At 38.8% G+C, this 25,711-nt stretch overlaps 2 protein-coding genes across 6 annotated transcripts in view; one reads left to right on the top strand and one right to left on the bottom strand.

Moving 5' to 3' along the window:
* LOC138735679 (sodium/potassium-transporting ATPase subunit beta-1-interacting protein 3-like) overlaps positions 1-25,711 on the top strand; it is a 178,980-nt gene that overhangs the window by 8,351 nt on the left and 144,918 nt on the right. For all 4 annotated transcript variants that reach the window (XM_069883873.1, XM_069883870.1, XM_069883871.1 and 1 more), the window contains exon 2: positions 9,107-9,286. In XM_069883873.1, the coding sequence (XP_069739974.1) occupies positions 9,200-9,286 (87 nt within the window). In that variant the 5' untranslated portion in view covers positions 9,107-9,199. The remainder of the gene's footprint in view (positions 1-9,106; positions 9,287-25,711) is intronic.
* Positions 1-25,711, bottom strand: part of LOC138735678 (uncharacterized) — a 65,813-nt gene that overhangs the window by 21,792 nt on the left and 18,310 nt on the right. Inside the window, exons 2-7 of one of the 2 annotated variants that reach the window (XM_069883864.1) lie at positions 14,798-14,971; positions 11,706-11,757; positions 9,879-9,966; positions 8,485-9,026; positions 7,281-7,424; positions 1,079-1,138 (exon numbers count right to left, since the gene is read on the bottom strand). In XM_069883864.1, the coding sequence (XP_069739965.1) occupies positions 1,079-1,138; positions 7,281-7,424; positions 8,485-9,026; positions 9,879-9,966; positions 11,706-11,757; positions 14,798-14,952 (1,041 nt within the window). In that variant the 5' untranslated portion in view covers positions 14,953-14,971. The remainder of the gene's footprint in view (positions 1-1,078; positions 1,139-7,280; positions 7,425-8,484; positions 9,027-9,878; positions 9,967-11,705; positions 11,758-14,797; positions 14,972-25,711) is intronic. The other variant, XM_069883865.1, reaches the window with a different exon arrangement.

The raw sequence follows: 25,711 nt of genomic DNA, 5'->3' as shown, positions 1-25,711 counted from the left end.
AATTGGTTAATTGACTTGGTTTGTGAATTATTGACCTGATTAGGAAACTGGCTGAACAATGTGTGATAGAGAGAAGGGTAGCTGATTGCAGTTAACAGTAGTACTTAATGGGTAGAATTCTGTCTTGGGACTTAATTATCCACTGTTTTTACTTGAAGGAAAATAAATACTCAGTAAGTCAAACCATAACTGTGAAAGCATAAACTTTGTTAATGGTCTTTCATCAGTTTTGGCTAGTTTAGGTATAAATCAAAAAGCAGAATTCAATTGCAGGCCACCAGTACTGAGCCTCGAGAGACAAGCTGGAAAATGAGAATGCACAAGATAACCTCTTTCTCTGTTTCCACAGATGTGACATGACCTACAGAGTTTCTTTCAGCATTTTCTGTTTTTATTTTAGCTTGTATTGGGCTTTAATGGAATAATAAAGGAGGCTAAAGGCATTGAGGTCAAAATGGAAGTGGAAAGGAGCATTAGAATGACAGCAAGTTCAGTGTCACTCCTGTGGATTCAATGGACATATTCTACAAAGAGATCACAAATCTATATTTGATTTCATTTCAGGAGTACTGAATACGGAATACAAAACTGGGGAAAAGGAAGAACATCAGTTGAGGTCACAGATCATCCATTTTAAAAAAAAAACAATGGTACAACCATTTCAAGGAGCTGCTTCAATCACGATTGTTTAGGATTTCTTTTTGGCTGAGATACTTGCACAACTCCTTTGCTTTTTGAATGGTGACAAGGAATCTTTTACACCCTTAATTTAATATCCCATTTAAAAGACAACGCTTGTCACAGTTTTGCACTGAACAGCCAGTCCAGAATCTGTGCGCATACTCTGAAGTGAAGCTTGATCGATGTCGAGACTGAAACTTTATCACAGAAGCAAGGATGAAATGCACAGATAGACAGATAAACAGTAAGAGCACAATTTAAAAATGTATGAAAGCATAAATGGATAAAAATGACAAGCAATATACTTCAATAACCAGCAACTGAAGCAGAGAATAACTGGACAAGTACATTAGTGTAACAGTAGTAGGTAGATGGGAAAGAAATGAATGGTACCAACCTCTGCATCAGTCATTGAATGAATTTTCTCATGGGATTTGTTGCAGTAACAGCTTTCCCCCTGTAATGACAATATTTTTATAATGACAGTAAAATATAATATTGTGTACTATCTATTTTTATTGTTTATTGTATTTAGTTGATTGGTCTATTTCTCTCCTGCTTTAATTTGAGGATGTGTTTTTTCACAATCTCCACTGGTACATTGTGCAACTACTAACCTTTAACTTCAGAACATAAAATATCATAGCACAGTACGATGTTGTTGGGCTTATAAATTAGCTTTGTAAATTTGAGGTGGTGTACTTGAAATTTATTCTGGGACTATATCCAAAACTTTGGAATAACAGAACTGCACAGCAAAGCATGGCCGTTGATGGAGTTTGAGAAAGAGCAGAAAATGCAAAGCATTTTTTTTGGTGCAATAGCAGGGTCAAATCAAAGTCAAATCATTTAATAGTCTTCTAAGGTTTAGCACTTTTTCTACAGCATTCTCTTGATATTAAACAAAATCTGCAGATGCTGGGGTCAAGTGCAATACACAAATGTGCTGGAGAAGCTTAGCAGGTTACGCAGCGTCCGTAGGAAGTAAATGTTGGGTGGAAATGCAAAATTCATATCCCATCATGGAAAATTGTAAAATAGGGCAGTGCAAAAGTTGTCATAAATGATAAAATAGGTTCTTAAAGAAAAGGTTGTTTTCTCCTATAAAGTGCAGCCTACAGGCCACCTGATATCATCATCCTTTAATGCTCTCAGAATTAGACTAAGATGCCTGCCTACATTGAAAAACAAAAATTACAGAAGCTGAAAATCTGAAATAGAAACTAAAAATACTATTTATACTCACTGCGTCAGGTAGAATAAGTGGAAAGAGAAACAAAAAATAATCTCAGGTGAATGACTTTCATCAGAACAGGAAGGTTAATAGCATGAAACATTAACTTGTGGTCTCCCTCCAGGGACAGCCAATCAGCTGCAGGACCCAATCTTTATGTTAGCCTGGATGATGTCCCTATATCCTGAGTGGAGCCTCAACCATTAAGATTTTGAGTCAGGGCTTGTATTAGCCTACTATAAATATCTGGAAGAGAGAAGTCGTCTGCCACAGATAGGTCTCATAATTACCTACATCTTAGCAACCAAGCTCCACAGAGAATCACTGGAAAAACAGATTTCCTTTCCCCAGCTTGGAAGCCACATTTCAACAAAGATATCAATGAAGAAAGTCATCAATACCTCCATTGCACTAGAACAGTCTTCTGCCACTTGAAGTAGAGATTATTGAAGGACCACCATCACAAACCTAGCATCAATCTCATGGTAACTGAGCTGCATAGATTTGACATCTCTTTGAAAGGATCCACCTAGTACATTGGTAGGATGATAAAACAATGTCAAGAGACCTCTCATTGGCAGAAATCCCAACATCCAAACTCTGATCAAATTCAGCCAACTCTGATTGGTGAGCCTAACAGCCCAGATGCCAACTCTGGACTCTCGACTCATTCTGCTCAATCTCTGTTTTAGAAAGAGATTTTGGGAGAACAGGCAGAATTATTCAAGTCACTTTTTAAAAAATAATGACAACTGACACATGAACCAAGAACATCTAGGAAGAAATTGAATACCTAGAGTCTTTGGAATGGATGCACATGGAGGCCACACTCGAATTGCAGGAGTCAGCAAGATCCTAAGCAATCGTGAAGCCAACATGTTGATTGAAGCACCACTTGCCTACTTATAGCAGAGACTGTGAATCCCACATCGACTTCTTCAGCTACATTGGAACCAACATAATTGGAGTGCAAACAAGTGATTTACATCCCTGAATGACCTCCATGGAACCAGTAACACTTTGAGTCCCTTCTTTTTATGAGCTGAAAATTTTCCTTACAATATTGCCCTGCTATGCAGTTTCAGATATTTGATTGCCATGAAAGACATTTAATAAATGCAGTTCCTTCCATTTCTTTTTTTACTTGGATTTCAGTATTAATCTTCAATTAAGTAAAGTACTGTTATGTTTGCAATTTGATACTTACCAAGTGCAGCTTAAAATCTGATTTTATATGCCGGGGGAACCAATGTTTAAAGGAAATAGGAGTTGGAGATAGGATTACAACTCAAGGTCTGACCTTTATTTTCTTTGAAATGAGCCTCTTGCTGGGGGCATGAGGTGATCCTTCAACACTCCCAGAATCTTATAATCTTTGACATGGAATCAAACCAGGAACACATCTCTTTGATAAGACTATTATAGTAGACATATAATCTAACTGTTTTTTTTTTCCCCCCATTTGTTTTTGTTTTAAGCATCATGACTAAATGAAGTTTTTAATTTTATGACTAAATTACTGTAATCTTATCCCAAGGTCATAAGATTGATTTAGCTGAATGTAATATTTCAACTTACTGTCAGGATCAAATCCTGTTTAGACTGTCTTATTGTTCATTAAATTACTCAAGGGTGCTGGATTCAAGCACCTAGGCAATTTGTTCCAACTGTTCCTCGATCTGTGTCAAAAAATATTACCTCCTAAATTTACTTTTCATAATTCTGATAATATCTGAGGCTCTAATTGTAGTCAAACTCCAGCATAACCCACACACTCATTTGAGGACACCTCCATGTTCCTGATAACCTGCACCATTGCTGCCCTATGGTAAATAATCCATGTTCTTCCTTCTTGGTAACACACAGATGCTCTTACATTTCTAGTCATGAGGGGTCTCAGACTTGTGTAATATTATTGATCCAACATTAATGAGATGTCCAAGGCATCTTATAAAAGCAGTCTGGAGTCACAGTGTACCAAAAAGTACAGTCAATTTTTAAGGTGGTGGATGTGAGGCTGATCCAGTGGTTTGCTTTTTCCTGGATAACCACTGAGCCCATGACTGTTGTTCCAGGTAGACTCACACACAAATGGAACTCCAGAAGATCACAAGATATAGGAGCAGAAGTCAGCCCATTGAGTCTGCTCCACTATTCTAATCATGAGCTGACCTATCCTCCCGCTCAGTCCCACTCCCTGACTTTCTACCCATAACTGTTGCTGCCCTAACTAATCAAAAACCTTTCAACCAATGATCTTGCCTCCACAGACGCCTGTGGTAAAAAGTCCCATAGACATGACCCTTGAAGAAATGTTTGTTTTAAATTGATGCCCTTTTATCCTGAGGTTATGCCCTCTTGTCCTAGAATACCCTATCCTGGAAACATCTGGTCACATCCCAGGCCTTTCAGCCATGAGTACAGTCCAAGAGCTAACAATCGGTCCTCCTATGCTAACCCTTTCATTTCCTGGTATAATTCTAATCTTCTCTACCTTCTCCAATGCCACCACATTTTTTCTTAAATAAGGTGACCAAAACAGTACACGATACTCCAAGTGAGGTCTTACCAGTTTTTTAGAGTCTCAACATTACATCCTTGCTCTTGTATGATATTCCTCTAGAAATGAATGCCAACATTGCTTTCAACTTCACACTGACTCAACCTGAAGGGTCAGCTGCAAAAGGACTCCCAAGTCCCTTTGCACCTTGGAATTTTGAATTTTCTCCTCATCTAAATAGTAGTTTTCCTGTCTACCAAAATGCAAGACCACTTGCTTTCCCACATTTTAATATATTTGCCACCTCTTTGCCCATTCTCTTAATCTATCTAAGTCTCTCTTTTTCAATTTATTCCAGACTTGTGCCTGCTGGGTACTTATGGCCAGGAGAGAAGTCACTCACCATAGAATATCTAGCCTCTAAAAGTGTTTGGCACCTCCTCCAGAACTACAGTTCTCAGGCATCCAGACTTTTCCAATTCTGGCTTCTTGCAGAACACTATGGTTAAATAATGTCACCACTGTAACCTAACGTAAGTTGCCTCAGCTGCAAGATCTGGAATTTATTCTAAAACAACTTCACTTTTCTCTTTTGAGATGCATCTGAAATCCATTTCACCTCCATTAATACCTCTCACAAAGGTTATTGACATAGTTTTTTTCATAACACTCCCTTGAAATGCCTTCTCTAACTGGCATTATAGTGCTACAGCCCAGTTTCATTCCTGCTCAAGGATGCAGTAATGGATTGTCTCTCTTGGTATTAGGAATTGCCAGCGTGGGAGGTGCTGATATGATAGTCTTGCTGAGTAACCACATTTTATAGGTGGCACACACTGGTGATAGAGTAATTTAATGTCCAGAATGATGGATAAATTAACTTATTGGCATTGTAGCATCTCTCTCAAACTATTAGGCTACCTTGGAGTACAGCTGTTCAACAATTTCACCTCCCCCTTAGTTCCTTTAGGAGTATGTATACTGTAAATAGATCATTGTGTTTAAAATCTGTTTTAATGCTTCTTAAAACAACTTTCCGAGTAGCTAAGAGCAATTTCACTGTTCAAAAAAAGTAAACTCTATCATTGTATGTCAATTATTGTACGTTTTTAAAACTAGAATGGCAGGAAAAGAATTGATACGTTTATTTCCGAGATAGGTTTTGGAGCATTAGTTTTACACTCATTGATTGGAGTGGGCATTTATTGCATTTTGGATTAACAGTATCTTTGAATTGGATGAAAATAATTATAAGATAGAACCTGGTTTGTATGAGACCTCTTCTGCAATACATCTGGATTTTAACCTTTGGCATGGTTATTCTCCAGTTGCCAAATTGTATTTTATATGGCCTGATTAATTGATGCTTTTTAAAAATTTTAAATTTAGACAAACACCATATTAACAGGCCATTTTGGTCCATGAGTCCATGTTGTCCAATTTAACACCCAATTAACCAACACACCCAGTTCATTTTGAACAGTGGGAAGAAACCGGAGACCCCGGGGAAAACACACATAGACACGGGGAGAACATACAACTCCTTAGAGACAGCACGGGACTCGAACCCTGGTCCCCATCACTGGTGCTGTAAAGGTATTGTGTTAACCACTACGCCAACCGTGTCACAGTTTTGAAGGATTTTTAAAATTAATTCTGAATTTCTATTTATGCAACTATTGTATGTATGAGATTTGCTGCATGAGATTTCAATTTTGACTTAAAACTTAGAGTTCAGTGCAACAATTTTAATTCCTCTTTAATGCGAGAACATGTCCCCAGGCATTTCACATGAATATAATTGGCCAAAAATTGATGAAGAGTGAACAGAAGAGATATTCATTCAGGCTAGGTTTAAAGAAAACTCTTAAAAGAGATGGAAAAATAATTCCAGAGCATAAGGTCCAAAGGTTTCAAAAGCAGAGCCACCAAAGTCTGAGTGAAGGAATTGTGGATTTTAAAAAGATCGGAATTTTTTAGGTGAGTTGCAGGGCTAGAAGCTCGGGGATATGAGTTCAAAGTAAACATTTTAAAATCAAGACTGTACTAGTCAAAAAGTCACTGTATATCTGCAAACATTGACACTGATGCATGAGCTAAACAGCAGATATTTTATCATATTTGTTAAGGAATTTATTTTATTGTTTTGTGTTCCCAACTATGAAATCTTAGCCTTCATCTGCAAATCTCTAAATGGCTTTTTCTCATCTAAATATTTGTAATGGTCTCAAGATGTTTTGCTGATTCTAAATTTCCCTCCCGCAGATACTCATCTGCTATTAGCATTTTCAGCTGTCTGGTTTGTCCAGGAATGTTGCCATTAATGGATGGAAAACCAGGGAGACAGCTCCTGCAATTTCATGATCTGAGTGATTTGTTGACATCTAATGAACAAAATACTGAGAAAGGCTGATCAGCAATGTCATTAAGTTCCTTTCATCATTCAGAAATGCACGTGATATTGGCAAACAAACATCAGGATGTTCATGTGAAACGTTCCTCTTTATCATTTTCCAGAGGCAATTTGAAAATGTATCATTCAATGCTGACAAATTACCGCAAATTTTGGGTTTAAGAGTTCTTGATAAAACTTCATTTTGCAAATTCATGATTAGATTGTCACTTTTTGAATTGCTCAAAATGTAACAAAAAGCGACATCCCATCCCTGCTTTCCAACTGCTTGTCACATCAAATTTTCAAAATGATAAAATATGACAGTAGCGTTAAAAATCTGGAAAAAGGAAAATTGCTGATAAACTTAAAAAGAATTGAAATTACAAATGAAATCAAGGCTTTGCTTGATTGTGTTAATTAAATTAAAATTATTGTACATTTTTTAAAAAAATCATTATTCGGGTCATTACCTGGATAGAGGCATTATTGGTGTACAGTTGTTCTTCAATGAAGCTACCACATGCATTTCCTTCCTCCTCAAATTCTTCCATTGATATTTTTGCTTCAGGGCCTGTGATAGGCTTCAGTCCTCCTTGTATCCTGGAGCAGAAATTCTGGAACACAAACGTAAATTAGAATTCAGTCAAGATCAGACTGTCATCTTAACCAAACCAGATGATGTCTATTTTTAGAATGTGTTCAAAACAGCATAATTGAACACATTATTTGCATAAGATTGTGATCATTTTCTTTCAATGCAACAGGTTGAAAAGATATGGTTTTAAAATACAAAATGTAGTATGAAAACTGTCTTATTATTAAGCATTTACCATTAATAACATAATCCATATTTGCCCTGAATTTTATGGAAAAATGCATGGAATGATTCTGCAGGAACAGATTTATCCATCATCTTTTGAAACAAGTTGATACAAGTTAAAATAAGCCATATTTCTTTTTTGTTGAAGAATATTTGCATAAATGCAATACATCTTTGTACAGAAACTAGAGGATGAAAAACATTTTTCTCTAAATAGGAAATAGTAACAAGACATAATTGTACAGTTATCATGCTTTGGATGACGCCCACTTACAAAAACTAAGAATGACAGGAATGGAATTATTTGCTCAAGGGAGAAAAGTCTTGTGTAAACGGAAGCTGCTGCTTTACGAATTGATCTGATAGGTGGTGTCATTTTCTCATTTAAATGGTTGTGGTGGGTTTGAGGGACACAGCCCTCAGTGAAATCTGCTGCAAAAATGGGTAAGAGAGCTGTATATATTCCAAGGACAGTTAACATGCATGGCAAAACCTAATACATCGATGATAAGGGGAATATATTGAAACCATGTTAAAAAAACAACCGAGACAAAGATTTTGTTGATAACGCAATATTATTGAATGTCATAATTCTGAGTGATGAATATTTCACATTTTGGTCTCTACCCCAATAGATAAAACTGAGGATGTGACAGAAAGTGATGAATCATTCACATTGTTTTTCCTCTGAATATTTTGCACAGATATTAATGAATATTAACTGCATTGTATGGCTGACAACACAAAATAATTAGATACCATTCTATACTCAACTGGTAACATTCATTTAGCAAGAAAACATTGTTTTTACATTTGCACCTTATTATTTTTGAAATAACATGAAAGGAATATACCTCTGTCTGTGAAAAAGGGGCATAACTGTCCTTAATTCTTAATTCTTCTCCATGGTTTCTGGTTCCAGGTAATAACACACAGCCATTCTTTACATTTCTCCTCAATGGTTTTTCTTCCAGATTATTTTCTTTCTTCTTTGCCTTCCGAATTGAGGCATACTCTGGTGTGTCCGTGTTAATAGCTGGTTCTAAACTCTGTTGGCTTTGTGTTAATATAGCCCTTGGTGTTCCATTAGCCCAATATCTAGGGTCATACTGCCTATCAGCAGGGTTATGTTCATAATTTGTTCCAACACTCTCATACAAAGAATCTTCATTATTGTTTTGATTTCCTTTAACCTGGGAATAAACATTGATCATATCATGCAGTTTTCTCAAATTAACTAACTTTCCTCCAGTGAAATTATTTCCAGGAATGTTAGGCAATTCTCTGTTCTGTTGTTCCATTGGGTTTCCTGGATCCTCCTTTTCTCCTTCCTCTGAGAGTTCTGTCCCTAATAGTCGAAGATAGTCCACATTCACGGGCCAGCTTCTCAAACCATCTGCAGAGAAAGTGAATTATTTCACCACTTTAGGTTGAAATTCAAAACTGATGACCGCTCTCCTATTCAATCCTTTCAAGGAAAAAAAACGGAGTCCAACTTTACCTACAACAAGGCCACCTTTCCAATAATTGGGCATGAAGTAGGTGGAGTCTTTGTGGAGGTGTCCAAGGATGCCAGTATGGGTCCTGAAATTTTTGCATGTTGGAAGAGACAAAAAGCAAGGCAAAGAATTCCAGAGCGCAAAGCACAAGAGGAAGGTTAGTGATGGTGGTGGAAGGGTGCGGGGAGAAGTTGGGGTGCAGGGAAGTGTGGAGGAAGAGTGTAAAAATGATTGACACAGAGGACAGAACTAATGCACAAAGTGGAATGGAAACAGTTCTCTTTATGTCATCGGTTTACGTTTATCCTGAGCTGCACTGCAATAATGAAATATCCAATGTATCCACTCAACTTCATTATCAGCATCTGTACATGTTGGATGTTGTTGGGTTCACCTCAGTCATTCCTTCAATTGAAACCTACATTCCTCCTGTAATATCAATCAAGCTCTTCACCAAGGTTCTTTACAAAGAAAATCACGCCAGATATTAAACAGCCTGTTTGAAGTAGTTTCCAAACATGTGCTGAACTTGACATTAACTCAGAGTCATTGTCCCTGCTAACTTGTTTGAACTTGAAGTCATCTGACAAATTAAAAAGTTAATTATTCTGACCCATTTGCTTTCAAGGTAGAAGAATTGAATTTGGTTTAATCAATTTTAATGGATCCATTTCATTTCTCACTATTTGTTGTCTTGCTGCATGAACTGCTGTCTATAAAATGTAAAGTATTATTTGCCTTTTACTTACATTCACCATTGCAGTGCATTGGGTTTGGATCACATACTCCGGTTTCAGGTGTATTAACAGGTCGAAGTTGTGGTGTGCAGCCGATGGTCTAAACACAATACCATAGCAACAAAATGTATATTTTGTCTGAATTATTGTATAATACAGTGATATTTTAATTCAATATGTTTCTAAAAATATATTATTAATCTAAAAACTTTAATAGAGTAAAGCAAATTCTATCTTCACATGAAATTCATTTCGACTTACTTGTGGCCCAATTTGTAAACCATTAAAAATATCCAATGGTATTTTTATCTGCAGGACCAGCAATCAAGCCTTCATATTGTACAGTCATTGGTTAGAGTCCAATAATTTCCAAGATCCATTGCTCAAACAACAATACCTATTTTTATTCCAGATTTCTAACAACTGCAGTTTTTCGGGTGTTGATTTAAAATGGGTACTTAATTATGCCACAAGGTGGCGATAAATCACAGTGACAGATCCATGTACAGTCCATATACTGTATATCTATCTATCTATAGATAGATATATAAAAAACAAACTGCTTGATTCCCACAGCACTTATGGAGGGAAAGAGACAATCAGCATTAGAGACCATGGATCAGGTCTTTCCCTCCACAGACTATACCTGACCCCTTGAGTTCCTCCAACAGTTATTATTTTTTGCTGCAGATTCAAGTATCTACAGTCTACTATGTCTCCACAAATTCATTTTAATTTATTCTTTGGGTGTAGGATTATATATTTGCTGGTCATCTCAAACTACCTTTGAGAAGGTGAGTGATGGTCAGGCATTCTCTTAAATTGCTCCAGTCCTCATCTTTTGGTCAGGAGTCCCTGATTTGGGTACATCAACGATGGGGGAATTGTGATATGTTTCCAAGTCAGGATGACATAGGATTTGAAAGGGAACCTGCAGGAGGGGCAGAGGACTGTGGCCTGTGAGATGGTGTCAAAGACATCTTCCTGCAATACATCTTGTGGATGCTGCAAAACTGCAGCCATGGTGAGCTGAAAGGGCCCTAATGGAGCTAAATAAATGAAGCACAGTTTAGATTGTAGTGCAGTATAGCATAGGACTGGGCTCTTTGATCCAGGATGTCTGTGCCAATCATGGTCCCAATTAAACAGCACACCCTAGATTTAGGTATGGAAAGATGGCATGCAGAACTTTGTAATTGTATACCATTAGAGAAGATTACCTATAATCTGCGAAATAAATATTATTGGTTCTGGAAAATATGGTGCCCTTATTTACAAAATGTATGTTTAAATCTCTCTGAAGACCCCACTTCTTGGTAACCTCCAATCAGAATTTATGTTATAAATGTTTATCCTCTTGGTATTCTCCGCTTCCTTTTTTCCCTCTCTTTTTCCAATTCTTTTCTTCTTTTAGGGTTTTGGTCGGGGGAGAGGATGGAGGTGGGGAAAGAAGGTGGAGAGGCTTTCTCTTTTCATTTTTTATATATATCACATGTAACTTTTATATTTTTGAACTTTATGTAATGCAGTTCATTTGTAGTTTAAAATTAATAAGTAAAATATTCAAAAACAAACCAGCACCCCACCAGAATATGGTCTAATCCTTCCTTTCACTGCCTGTTCACATCTGCCTCTTAAGCTGCAATCAAAATTTTCCTCATAAATCTCCTTTAAACATTTCCCTCTTACCTTAAAGCTCTGCCCTCCAGTATTTGACATTTCCACCCTGGGTAAAAAAAAAACTATCACCTAATCCTTTTTTTTGTCTCTTAATTTTATATACAGGTGCAGAGTACTCACATTTCTAATTTCTATTATGGTTGCAATTCAAGAACTTACCAAACCTACCAGCTTCACACCTTCAGTCTTGATTCTCTTTTCCTTATTGTTTCTGACACATAAACACAAGATTATTAATTTTTACAGAAAAGCACTAGATTTCTTTCTAATAAATACATTAATTTTCTGATATTAATTTGCTTTTGTTGGCATAAAGTAGCTTTAAATTTGCTTTGTCAAGTCCATTGTTAAAAATTACAAGTAATGCACCACACTGAGTAAAAGACAAAATCTGCACATAGTAAATGTTAAATTAATTGCTCTGTCATCAGATTAGAATAATAATGAATGATAGGCAGCTACAGCTGATTGCAGTCTCTACATACAACCTCCAGCCCTCATACTCTTGACTCCACTCCCCCGCAAAAAAAACTCCTCATTAAGATTACCAGTGGATGTAAAAATTAATCAGACCCACTGCATTTCTGCTTGACAACTTTTTATATTTTAAAAAATATACTTTTTTTTGCACCTGTCCATCATTTCGCTTCTGGAGGTAGAGTTTGCAGTGTTATCATGTTGTAATGGTAAGCAGATCAATGTTTACAGAAATAAGATGTAGCAGCAGATAATGAATGTTAGATAACTTGATATTATTTAGGGAATGGAATCTGAAGCTGACTTATTTCACCAAATTAGATGCAACGCAGGAATTTATTTTCACTGTTTCAATGGTATCTACTTCAGAAGATAACCTTACTTACACTGATTCACATTGTATTTTTGGCCTGTCAAGGTGAGATTACCCATTTAGTTCCAATAGAGAAGCAAGGGAAAAAGGAGGCAGGCAGAGAAATTAAGAGCATGTGACTAGATCTACAGTTATGGCTGGTTTCAAAGCTTGGCTCATTAATTAAATAATTTTCATCTCCTTAAATTTTCCTCCACAACCAATTTTGGCTACTGCATTCAGAGAAAATAGGATATGGCTGAAAATAATATGTTTTTAAAAAATCTGACAAGGATGGCAAGTGATATTACTTAATTGCTAAACAGCAAACTTATAGAAAGCTGGTTTACTTTCGATGTACTTTCTGTGCTTCTCTTGGGCAAATCTTCCTTCCTTGAATAAACAGGTTTGTTTTCTACTTTCAAAAATGCAGGCACCAACGTAAGATTGCAGCCTGCACGGACTTGCCTGGCAGCCACCCATCCTTAATAATGCACCAAGTTAAATTGCTGTTGGCACTTCCTTTGGGGCATGACTGGGAACAGCCAATTTGAGACGTTGTAATGTCACCCATCAAATGTTTTTTTTTTTAAAAAACACTAAATGATTATTGCGGTTGAAAACATTTCCTGCTCACCATTTGCCTTTTGCATATTTCCTTACGATGTAGGAAGTGACACTTTTAGCCCATTTAATCTGTGCAGGTTCCCCCTCCCAGCCCATTTCCCCCATTAAATTTCCTTTCAAGCTTCAATTAACAGTCCAGAGACCTGCTTTTTGTCCTGAGCTTGGGGTGGTGGTATTCCACTTCTCACTTCTGAAAGTTGTGCTGGTAGGTTAAATGGCCTCTGTAACTTACTCCTGGTGTATGTTAATAGGGAGAAAAATGAATCAAAGAAGAGTTGATGGGAATGAGTATAGGGAAATAAATAGAAGGGAAATTGATCTGATGCGAATTGTACTGAGTTTTTTTATTGTCACATGCACCAAGATACATGTCCTGGGATTGCTTCTCTGTGAGCTTACTCAGTCCAGATGAGACAATAGGTCTTCTGCAATGTTATTAGTATAAAACAAAAATGTAGAAATTACAATTTTATCATTTAAAAACCTTCAGTAACTTTTGTTCAATTTTCCCCTCTTGAAAAGCTATTTCACTATTATGGTTTTCTGAATTGCTTTATTCAGCTTAATAAAAATGAAGACTATTGTAATGGATCGGTGTTAATAGAAATATTTAGGTTAAGGTTAAACTATATTTCTTATAAATATGTCTTAAGTAATGTAGTGGGATTGGAACAGGGTTACACACACACCCATACAATACATTCTGAAGTAATGTTATCTTTTAGAGTTGTGACATCTACTAGCCAGAAATATGAAGATCACATGATTTCCAAGAAACTGTTGCGAACAGCAATTAAAGATTCCAGTAAATGGTCACATGGTTTCACTGTTCAGAAGGCATTCTTCAGGAAAAATTTATGGCTTATAGGAAACTGAAGATTACATGAAAGTCTCAGAAACAGGGACATTGTGTTAGAACAGCATTTTATTTTCACAAAACATTGTATATTCCTCCCTCTGCACCTTGGATGTCAGGGTAGAAGATGTAAACGTAAATGTATAGGATGCTTGAGGATGGTTAGTACCAAGACTTAAAATGCATAGTGGAAACCCCTTTTCATTGACACTGTTTAATCTGTTGAACATTTCCAATTTTTTTTTGCTTTACCTCAGCCTATTGATTTTCATAGAACACACTAGCTAATGACTGAGTATTTTCCAAAGGCTTCTTCATTTCATTAATGTCATTTTCTAAATCTACGTTGATGGTGTTCATCTATTTTAGTTTTTTTTTAAAAAAAAGATGTGTGCACACTCTTGTTCAACATCTCAAGCTGTTGACTGTTTTTCTGCAGAAGCTTTGTGTTAACCTAAGTGGTGCAAGACTCAAGCGCAGATGATCATATGCTATATGAATGTGACACCTTCAGAACAACATCTGCAAAATATAACTTCCTCAGGACTTCTTTGCAAACGTGTGCATCTCTTGAAAGAATTATAACTACTGAGATGGGTGTACAGTAGCACACATCTGTGGAAATCCTATGGTTAGGCAAATTTCAGTGGGAACCAGGAAAAGCAATACTTATTCTGTAATGATCAATCTGAGGGCAATTGTTTCAGTCTAAACATAGTCTTTGTGTACAGGTAAATGGTAATTCCCTAAATTTAGTATATTACCACAAAGTAACAATAAATGTTTGTTTATTTAACACACAGAGAAGCTCCCTGATGCTAGATATAATGACGTGCATTCATTTCCTAATACACAAGCACAAGCAAATGAAAAGGAATTTACACAAGTACATTTTCACCAGATGCAAGAACTATTCCTTGTGGATATAATGCAGCTTACCTTCGGCAGTGGTTACAGAGGAACGTGAGCAAAATGAGGAATGGCAAGGTTCCTCCGGCCACCAGAAAACCAGGGCGTGGTAGTGAAGGCTGACTGTCTTGTGCAAGTTCGGTCTTCTTAAGGAAGAATTGGGGAGAGATTGGAGCCATAATCATCTCTCAATTGTACTCTTGACTGTGGAACAATATAAAAATCAGATTGCCAAGAAGCCCAATTATACATTTCATTGGCACTCAAATCACAAATTAAGCTGTTTCAATTGCTTTCATCCCCATTGTGATTTTTGGTTTATAGTATTTAATCAGACTCAGAAAATATGTTTCAGTAATTAATTCAACTTGAGTAATACCACCAGCAACTTTAATTTCTTCCTGTTCGTACGTGCGCTTTGAAACTTGGTGTGTATCTGTGTGTGTCTTCTGCTTAAGCATAGACACCAAGAACAGCTCTTGAAACATGGTGAAACCCTTCAACAAATTTCACATTGCAGTCCAGTCCATCTGCATACATAAATAGGAGTCGAGGCAGGCTATTTGACTCTTCAAACTGCTCAGCTGTTCGATAAGATCATGGCTAATTCCCTATATTGATACCATATCATGCTTTTGTGTCCAGAAATCTATATACCTCCTTCTTAAATATAATCAGTGATTGGTTTCCATCATCTTCCATTTGTAGTCTATTCCAGAAATTCACCTCCCTCTGAGTGAAGAAATTTCTCACCTTAATCTTAAATGTCTTTGCTTACAGTTGGAATCTGAACCCTGGTTTTAAACATTCTATCCATGGGAATCACCCGTCAAGTCCTGCCAGAATTTTGTCTGTTTCAAAATGATCCCCAATCATTCTTATAAACTCCAATGAATATAGATCTTGTTAACCAGGAATCAGTCTGGTGATCTTTTATTACACTTATTGTATAGCAAGTATATATTTTCTGATGCCAGATGCAATAGCTTTGCTCTGATCTCACACTGGGTAGTTCGCTCATCTCTGACCCATTTGACTTCTAAAAATCTGAAGTGCAGATTTACTAGTTTGGCGAATAACATCACACAGCTTAAGATTATATTTATGGATGAGACCAATGAGCTGTCCGAGAATAAAGATTCTAATCTGTTTTCATTTTGTTTTCCACCGATCCACCTCCTGATAATTTCTAGATGTACAATTCTATTCTTCATTTATAACAATTTTATATTTTTTGACATTTTCATATTTTAATAACTACTTACCAACAATAGGGTAAATGATTGGCTTGCGAATTGAGCTGCTACACCTTCCATTGTTCTACAGCCTTAAAACAAATGTGAGTACTGAGGGTGAAACTCCTGCTTTCTCCCCAAGATGTGCACGGACTGTGGTTGATACAGAGGACGAATGACATCTTACAAGGTTGTTGCACGACTTATCGTAGATTGTACAACATGGACTGCGGGCAATTTTTTTTTGCTGCTCTCTCCTCAAACCTTTTGATGCCATTTGTGTCTTAAAATCCTATCTACCTGCTTCTTAAATTGATTCATGATCTTTGGAAGAGAATTCCACAGATCCACCACTATCTGAGTGAATAAACCTCTCCTTCATCACAGCCCTAAATGTCATATTCCATATCCTACACCAGCGGTTCTCGACCTTTTTCTTTCCACTCACATACCACTTTAAGTATTCCCTACGCCATCGGTACTCTGTGATGAGTAAGGATTGCTTAAAGTGGTATGTGAGTGGAAAGAAGAAGTTTGAAAACCACTGTTTTAATCATACCTAATTGACTTGTTATGTGCATGGTTTCATATCTCCAAAGGAAATGGGCCAATGACAATTTTTCCTCAAGTAAAATATTTCAGTAACAATTGGGTCTAGAGCAGTGATTTTCAGCCTTCCCTTTCCACTCACATCCCACCTTAAACAATCCCTTACTAATCACAGAGCACCGATGGCATAGGGATTACTTAAAGTGAGATGTGGGTGGAAAGAAAAAGGTTGAGAACCACTGCCCTACAGCCATGACCCTGGACTAGACCTTCAGACCATAGAAAACACCCTCTCTGCAACTGCCCTGTAGAGCTGAGTCCACCGGTTTAACACAAATAGTTGACATGGTGTGTGCAGGAGTGGCCTAAAGATTAAGGTTACCTGAACTTGTGCTGCTGAGATGAGTTAGTCCATCTCTGGTGTACCTGATTTCTACCCTGAATAAAAATCTGCAGTGCAGATTTACTGGAGAAAAACAAGAACTGGAACCCTGAGTGGACCAAAACAAGCTTCTGGGACTCAACAGGACAGACACCATCCATGGAGCAAAATGGTAGATTTTTGTACAGTATCTCTCCATGGATGCTGCCTGATAAGACTAATTGAGTTAATTTGCTAATTAGGTTAATTGGGCACATGGGTGTATCTGGGCAGCACAGGTTTGTAGCCAGGAAGGGCCTGTCACCATGCTGGGTCTAACCTAACTGACCCACTCCATCTTCTCTTTGCTATCTGCGGATTTACTAGTTCGATTAATAATACTCATCTTAACATTTCATACTGACTGCATAGCACTTTGAGATCAGTGAGTGTCAGTGCAGAGCAGCCCACATCTGATTTCTCTTGCTTTCCATTTATCCAGCTGCAGACAATCTCTGCCTTTTCAGTATTGTTTCAATTCACCTTTCTTTAATATGTTGATGTCTTTAACCATGGCACTTGATTGGTGTACAATTATTGAAAATTTCCACCTCCGGTTACCCATTTTCTTTTATTCCTCATTAAAAAAAATTTGTAATCTCTTGCACAAATTCATTTGTTTGCATTTAACCAGGTCAAATGTTATCCTCGGGTGAAAGATTGGCTTCCTGAGGTTGGTAGAAATGATTGGCATCAACAAGGTTGCAGCTTCTACTGCTGGGAAAGACTGGAAAAAAAAAGCAAGTGTGGAGGATGAAACTGTTTTCTCTCCAAGACATGTGCTGAATGTCACTGACATATAAGAGGCAGATAATTTCCTACAAAGTTTTCGCAACACCTGGCAAGTATTGCTCAATATTGACAGAGTATCTGACATCGTTAATGCTATTTCCTCAACTGCTTGATGCCTTTTTAGGTTTAGAACCCCATCTACCTTATTCTTAAATATGTACAATATCTGGTCCTTCTTTGCTTTCTGGGTAGAGAATTCACCATTCTCATCAATTCATTCCTAAATGCAATCTACCAATAGTAGTGCTAGACATGGGGCTAGTCACCACCTCTGACCGCATTCCATCAGCCCAGGTAAAAATGGTGTCCATTCCCAAGCTGTTGAGACCTGTCAGAATTTTGTATGTTTCAATTAAATTTCCTCAAAACTGCAATGAATACAACCTCGCCCAAGCAAGTAAACTCTATGATAATGGTTTTATTGAGAGCTTCATGTGACTAACTCAAATGGAAAAGTTCATAAGTAATAAGGTTCTGATTGAACAATGATATAAAATGCACTTTTTATACCAACATTACATACTTTATGTAGCAATTTTAACAAAAGAGGGCAGCACAGTTAGCGTTGTGGCAAGTGCATCGCTGATATAGCGCCAGGGTTCAAATCTGGCACTGTCCTGTAAGGAGATTGTATATTCTCCCCGTATCTGCGTGGGTTTCCTCTGGGTGTTCCAGTTTCTTCCCACCATTCAAAACCTACCGGGGTTTGTAGGGTAATTGGGCGGCATGGTCTCATGGCCAAAAAGGCTGCATGTCTAAAAGATTTTTTATTAAATTGTCTCTTAGGCATTCCCCAGATAACTTTCCCTAGATCACCTACGGCTCCTAGAATGCTTCCATCAGCGCTGTCTCCGCTCCATCCTCAACATTCATTGGAGTGACTTCATCACCAACATCGAAGTACTCGAGCTGGCAGAGTCCGCAAGCATTGAATCCACGCTGCTGAAGACCCAACTGCACTGGGTGGGTCACGTCTCCAGAATGGAGGACCATCGCCTTCCCAAGATCGTGTTCTATGGCGAGCTCTCCACTGGCCACCAAGACAGAGGTGCACCAAAGAAGAGGTACAAGGACTGCTTAAAGAAATCTCTTGGTGCCTGCCACATTGACCACTGCCAGTGGGCTGATATCGCCTCCAACCGTGCATCTTGGCGCCTCACAGTTCGGCAGGCAGCAACCTCCTTTGAAGAAGACTGCAGAGCCCACCTCACTGACAAAAGACAAAGGAGGAAAAACCCAACACCCAACCAACCAATTTTCCCTTGCAGCCGCTGCAACCGTGCCTGCCTGTCCCGCATCGGACTTGTCAGTCACCAACGAGCCTGCAGCAGACGTGGGCATACCCCTCCATAAATCTTCGTCCATGAAGCCAAGCCAAAGAGAAGAAGAAAGAGAGATAACTTTATACACATACATATATAGAACAAAGGATAGGCTTTATTTTGCTTTCAACCTTTCAAAGGTTTCAGGTTGAAGCCCCAACATTGCTAGCACTGTATTCGATTTTATTATCCCTGGCCATAAGCCAACACAAAGCTACTGAACCGTGTAAGGTAAGCAGTTCACTAAGGCAGAGCAATACACGAGTAAGCAATCACAAAAATCTGAACCACCCGAGAATCTAGACTTTTCGAAAACTCTCAAACATTTTAAATTTAGCAGGCTTTTGTGTGCGTGTGTGCACACGCAAGGGCCACAGATGCACAGCGGCAACAAGCCACCACACTTAATACAGGTAATCTTATCACAAAGAAATTCAGTTGTATACAGCATTTTTCTTTTACAATGTTCATTTTTAAACACAATTTCAAAGCATTGCATGCTCTTTTTTTTAAATAGTAAAAAAAGTTTACATTTCTTTGTGTTGACTTTATTTTTCTTTAAAACTGCTCATTTTGATACGATGCAGTATTTGCCAATGAATAAACTATCAAAATTTACCTGTTCATCTCTTCTTTATTCCTCCTTAAATTTGAATTTTAAAAGTACTGCCGAGCAGTCCAGATTTTAGGACTTCTACTGTAGATTTAAGAAAAACTGCCTGAGCAGATTCACTGCTGCCTGAGAGAGAGGGAGCTACCGGCTGCTGCAAAGGCTCCACAAGCCAAAGATGAAGTTGACTGTCCCCAGGACACATAGGAGACCCTTAAATCTAGAGCAACACACAATCTGCTGGACAAACTTAGCAGGTTGCGCAGCATGAGTGGAAGGAAAAGAACGATCAACATTTTGGGCTGGAACCCTTCGACAAGACTGATGAAGGGTTTCAACCTGAAATGTCGACACTACTTCTTCTCCCTCTGATGCTGCCTAAGTTCTATCAGCAGACTGTATTTTGCTCGAGTTGACTGTATCAATGGCAGAGATGGTCCTTCACATTAAACTGCTAGATCCATCCTTACCTACCAAACAGCACATCTTCAGGAATAAGAGGAAACCAGAACTCCCTGAGAAAATCAATCACAGGGAGAAGGTACAAATTCCACACAGCCGGGACTGAGGGACTGAAGGTCAGCCCCGAGGGACTGAAGGTCAGCCCCGAGGGACTGAAGGTCAGCCCCGAGGGACTGAAGGTCAGCCCCGAGGGACTGAAGGTCAGCCCCGAGGGACTGAAGGTCAGCCCCGAGGGACTGAAGGTCAGCCCCGAGGGACTGAAGGTCAGCCCCGAGGGACTGAAGGTCAGCCCCGAGGGACTGAAGGTCAGCCCCGAGGGACTGAAGGTCAGCCCCGAGGGACTGAAGGTCAGCCCCGAGGGACTGAAGGTCAGCCCCGAGGGACTGAAGGTCAGCCCCGAGGGACTGAAGGTCAGCCCCGAGGGACTGAAGGTCAGCCCCGAGGGACTGAAGGTCAGCCCCGAGGGACTGAAGCTGGGAGACAGCGATGTGCACAATTGTGTGCTTCAGATGCGAATCCTTCAAAGCACTGACCTTATTCCACTAAATTGGACAGACAAGATATTAAGCTTTTGTTCCTGAATTCAAGACCAGCTGTGTATTTCTTTTCCATTTACTTTCTAAGATCATAATTTTGTTGAATGGGACAGTCAAAGTCTGCACACAAAAACAAACTCATTAAAATTGCACTCTCTTTTTTCAATTTCCAATATTTGCTTCCAATTCATGAAACCTGGTGCAATGTAAAGAAAATAAATGACGAAATACTGACATCTACAGTCTAAGAGAGGAATGGCAATTATAGATTTCACTTCGAGCTCAAAGAACTTCCAATAATATTTGTTCAGTGAAATCCTATATGTTAAACCTATAGTTTGAAATAAACTGAATAATTACTCCGACAGTTTATTCTAAACCAGAAATAGAAAATGATTGACTACATAACTTGGAGCTTTTCTGAATTACTTAGAGCAGCGTTTCTCAACCAGGATTTCCATGAAAAGTCGTAGGGGGCTCCACAGAAGAAATGAGGATCCACACAAGTGAAGCTGTTGACTGTAGGCCAGAGTCAGTGTTGCGCCATTGCCGGGAAGACGTGCACGGTTGTTTCTGGGAGATGGTGGTGGCACGAAGATTTGTGGCATGTGTGAAAAGGGGGCTCTGAAATACTAGTGTCCAGCCTGTCATCTGCAGTAAGAGGACAATGAGTGGAGTGTGCAGCTGGTGGTGTCTGACACGTCGGGGGTGCCCTGGGCTGAGGCAGTGTGCGAGGGGTGGCGGCGGTAGCCAGGCCTGTGGCGGGGAGCGAGGGGCAATGGGGGTAGCCAGGTCTGAGTGTGGCAAGGTTGGGAGGGGGCTCAGCCTACAGCCTGGTAGTCAATCCACTACTAGTGAATTTATTTACTTTCTTACTATGCTTGTGTATATGCCAGGACTTTTAAACTGTAATTGACAATTGGGGTTCCATAATTTCCAAGTGCTCCCCAAAAGGGTTCCATGAGCTAAAAAGTTTGGGAAGCCCTGACCTAGAGCATTTCTATTGAACTAACTGGATGATTCAGATTACAGAAAACTGATCAAGCACCAAAAATGTCATCAATGAAATTTTCTGATGCCTGTGAAAGTATACTGAGGGATTAGGGCAGTGGTTCTCAACCATTTTATTTCCACTCACTTACCACTTTAAGTATTCTCTATGCCATAGGTGCTCTGTGATTAGTAAGGGATTGCTTAAGGTGGTATGTGGGAGGAAAGAAAACATTTGAAAACCACTGTTTTAATCATCCCGAATTGACTTGTTATGTGCACGGTTTCATAACTCCAAGGAAATGGGCCAATGACAATTTTTTCAAGTAAACTATTTCAGTTACATTGGGTCGAGAGCATTGGTTCTCAACCTTCCCTTCCCACTCACATACCACCTTAACCAATCCTGTACTAATCACAGAGCACTGATGGCATAGGGATTACTTAAAGTGGGATGTGAGTGGAAAGAAAAAGGTTGAGAACCACTGGATTAGGGCTTGAAGAGCATCAGAGGTTAATACATTCCTGATAAATATTTACAAAATGAGGAATTCTATGTTAAATGCTCATCAATAATAAAACAAACAATTGGCATAGTATTTTGCAGAAGGACTCTAGGGATTTCTCGTCCCTATTCAAACAAAATTTTCTAATAGCCACACAGGATATGAGAGTTATGACAGATGGTCATCAAGATGGATTAGAACATATAAAAGATTGACAGGCAAGCAAGCAGATTTTCAGAGGGAATAGGATGAGGCAATAAAGAGCAGAGCCAGCTGGAAGTTGGAGCAAGTAAGAATGGAGGAATGCATAAAACCAGGTGCAAGGATGCAAGGCTGGCAGAGTGAGGTTACCGCAATAGGGACAGATAGGACTCTTGAGGGGTTTGAATAAAGCTGAGCTGCATTGGGCTGGAAGCCAATATGGATCAGAATAATAGGAAGTGATGGTTCAGTGAGATTTGGTACAAAGTTCTAACTTCACTTGGAAACCTTAGTTGCAAGTGGGCATTTTAAAAACAAAAACTGATGTTAGTGTAAACTGTTCACAAAATTATTGGAGAACGTCCAGTCATGACTTCTGCAAGTTATGAAGCAGTGTGAGTTTCTCAGGAGAAATTCACTAATATAGTTTGCGTGTAACAGACCACATTAACAGCAAAGGTCATATCAAACAAGTATCACATGAATGCAATAAGCATTAAAAAAAGAGGTTTAATGAAGGCCCATTGAAAGCCCCAGTGGTGACTACCTCCGAGTGACAGGACAATTTTCATCCTGTCCATCAGACATTAATCTCCAAGAATGGTAACATCAGAGCGTGAACAGCATTTAAATTGGAGCTCAACCTGGTTTGAAGAGAACTCAGGTAAAGTCAGAAGAAGCAATGAAAGGCCAGTACTGCTGCTTTCTGTTCTCCTGCTGGAGTCTTTGGAGTTCCCCAAGTGAACTCCCATAATGGAGTTATCTACAGGATTTTGTTCCTCCAAAGGCCTCGAACTGTCTGACATTGTGCTCCCACCTCTGACCAGCTTTAAATGGGTGCAGAGTCTTTCAAAGTGGCCAAGCCAGTTTGTACTCACCTTATTTAACTACGCAATAGTCAACCTGGCTTAAGACTGGGGTCATTGATGCTTTTTCCCTCTTCTCTAGGTATTAGTATAGGGAACGTCATTAATCGCAGAGTGTAGATGTGAATATCCAATCCCCAGCCTTCAGCAAAATCATGCTGAACAACAAAAACATGTAAATGATTTGATTTCTTTGCCACACAGCTGAATTGGATGCAGAATTAAATTGCTGATGTAGTGACACATTGCAACACCTGTCAACCTGACTTTGTCACATGTTTAACTATTTGAATCTACATGGATGGTTATTTTTTTCTCCCCTCGTGTCACAATAAATTTGCTTTTGTGGTTTCAAAGTATTTTGGGGCACGTACACTTCCCCAGATGGCAGTTATGAGATTGGTAAGCCAATTTATTCCGTTTGCTGTCTGTTGACGAGGAAGTAGGTCAGCAGCAATAAAATGAATGTGCCACACCACCCACACTCTCATACAGACAAGGGAAAATGGTGGTGAATTAAACAGTGGGAGGAAACAAAGAGGGAGAATGGAGTGGTAGGAGAAAAATAAGGTTAAACAAGAAAAATCACCAGATACTGGGGTCAAATGCAATATGCAAATGTGTTGGAGAAACTCAGCAGGTCACGTAGCAACCAGAGGGAGTAAAGGATAACCAACATTTTTGGGCCTGGGCCCTTTGTCAGGAAATAAGGGATTCCTAACCCAAACCCTAACTCTTATTCACAATTAAAGGCCCAGGCCCGAAACATTGATTGCCCTTTACTTTCTATGTAACCTGCTGAGTTTCTCCAGTACATTTGTACATGAGCATTTTAGGGCCATTCAAACTTTGAGTGGGTCCCATTTCACAAATGAAGTGTTCCCACAGTGATCCCTGAAGGTCATGGTATCTATTCCTAACATGCTCACACTCCTTGCCACTGCTGCCTGAACAGATCCAATTTCTGTGGGTAAATAAGCACACTGAAAAATGACAAGATGTGTCACAGCAGTGAACTGTGACAAGTTACCAGTACAATTACTTGATAGGGGCAAATATCAAAACAGGAGCCAAATGTTTTCTCATCATCAATTTATAGATCACTTTTTCTGAATTGTCTTTTTAAAACTATTATGTGTGCAGGATTTATCATGGTCTTGTTTTCAACTACAAAAAATGTGAAAAGTGAAAACGGAGATAGGACTGGTGCTGTTTTTGATGAGGCAGGTTGGAGAAAAGGGCAACACATCTCTGCTCTGCCTTGTGCTCTGTTCTCACCCACTTCCTCTGAGTCACAGCATCTCTCAGCCCTACAGTTGCAGTAACATTCACTTCGATCTTTAACTTATTCTACTAAATGGCAAATGTTCAACAGCTTGTATTCCCACACAATGGGTAACTAATTAAAAGGAACTGACTGAAGACTTGTTCGCAGACATCCTATAACTGCTTTGTGAAAGCTTGTATGCACTAATTCATAGTACATTGGCGATAAAAGAGAAACAAAGCTGAAGGTTCTTACACTTTAAAAGCATAGTCTCATTCCAAGAATAAAAAGTATGAATGCTGCAACATTTTGTTCCTTCGCTAGTCAACACAATGCCAATAAAATCCTGTCAACCAACAGAAGATTGCTCATTGTGGTGGTGGGGTGGTACAAGGCAATCATTTCAGCATTCCACAAAGTTTTACTCATCACTGATATTTGACAGCTATTCTGTATGTAACCATTTCCACTCTAGTGCGCTTATTTCTTTTTTTTTTCTGCTCAGAAAAATGAATATGGGACAAAACAAGATGATTTTACTGATAGTTACTACCCTCAATACCATCAGAAACCTGGTATGTGCAAATGTGGCTGGTCTATAAATAGAGTAAATGCAAGTAGGGTTTTTCCACTGGGGTTAGGTGAGATAAGGATGAAAGGGGAAAAGTTTAAAGGGAACATGAGGATGAACTTCACACAGAGAGTGGTGGGGGTGTGGATTGAGCTGTCAGCTGAAGTGGTGAACGCAGGCTCAATTTTGACATTTAAGAAAAAAAATGTACATCGACAGGAGGAGTATGGAGGGATATGGTCTGGGTGCAAGTCAGTGGGTCTAGGCAGAAAGTGTTCGGCATAGACTAGAAGGGCCTGTTTCTGTGCTGCAGTGTTCTATGGGTTGACCGTTTCTTTGCAGCCCTTGGAAAGACTGGATTAATTTCTTGATCTCTGGGGAGCCTCGGTCACAGAAAACATATCAAGTTAAATGATCACAATTAAATAACAACTAAAACTCCTCACAGCATCAGTATTTGATTAGTTGGATAGCTAGATTCACGATAATATTATACTTAATTGGATACAGGAATGATGTGGAAAAATAGGATTAATATAGGCGGTTTCACTCAAAGAACTAGCATTGTATATGATAGACTGAAACTTCTACGATCAAAAGCATCAACAAGATTAAA

The sequence above is a fragment of the Narcine bancroftii genome, chromosome 6, assembly GCF_036971445.1.
Source record: "Narcine bancroftii isolate sNarBan1 chromosome 6, sNarBan1.hap1, whole genome shotgun sequence".
Classification (NCBI taxonomy): Eukaryota; Metazoa; Chordata; class Chondrichthyes; order Torpediniformes; family Narcinidae; genus Narcine; species Narcine bancroftii.
This window is presented reverse-complemented; position numbering and strand designations above follow the sequence as displayed.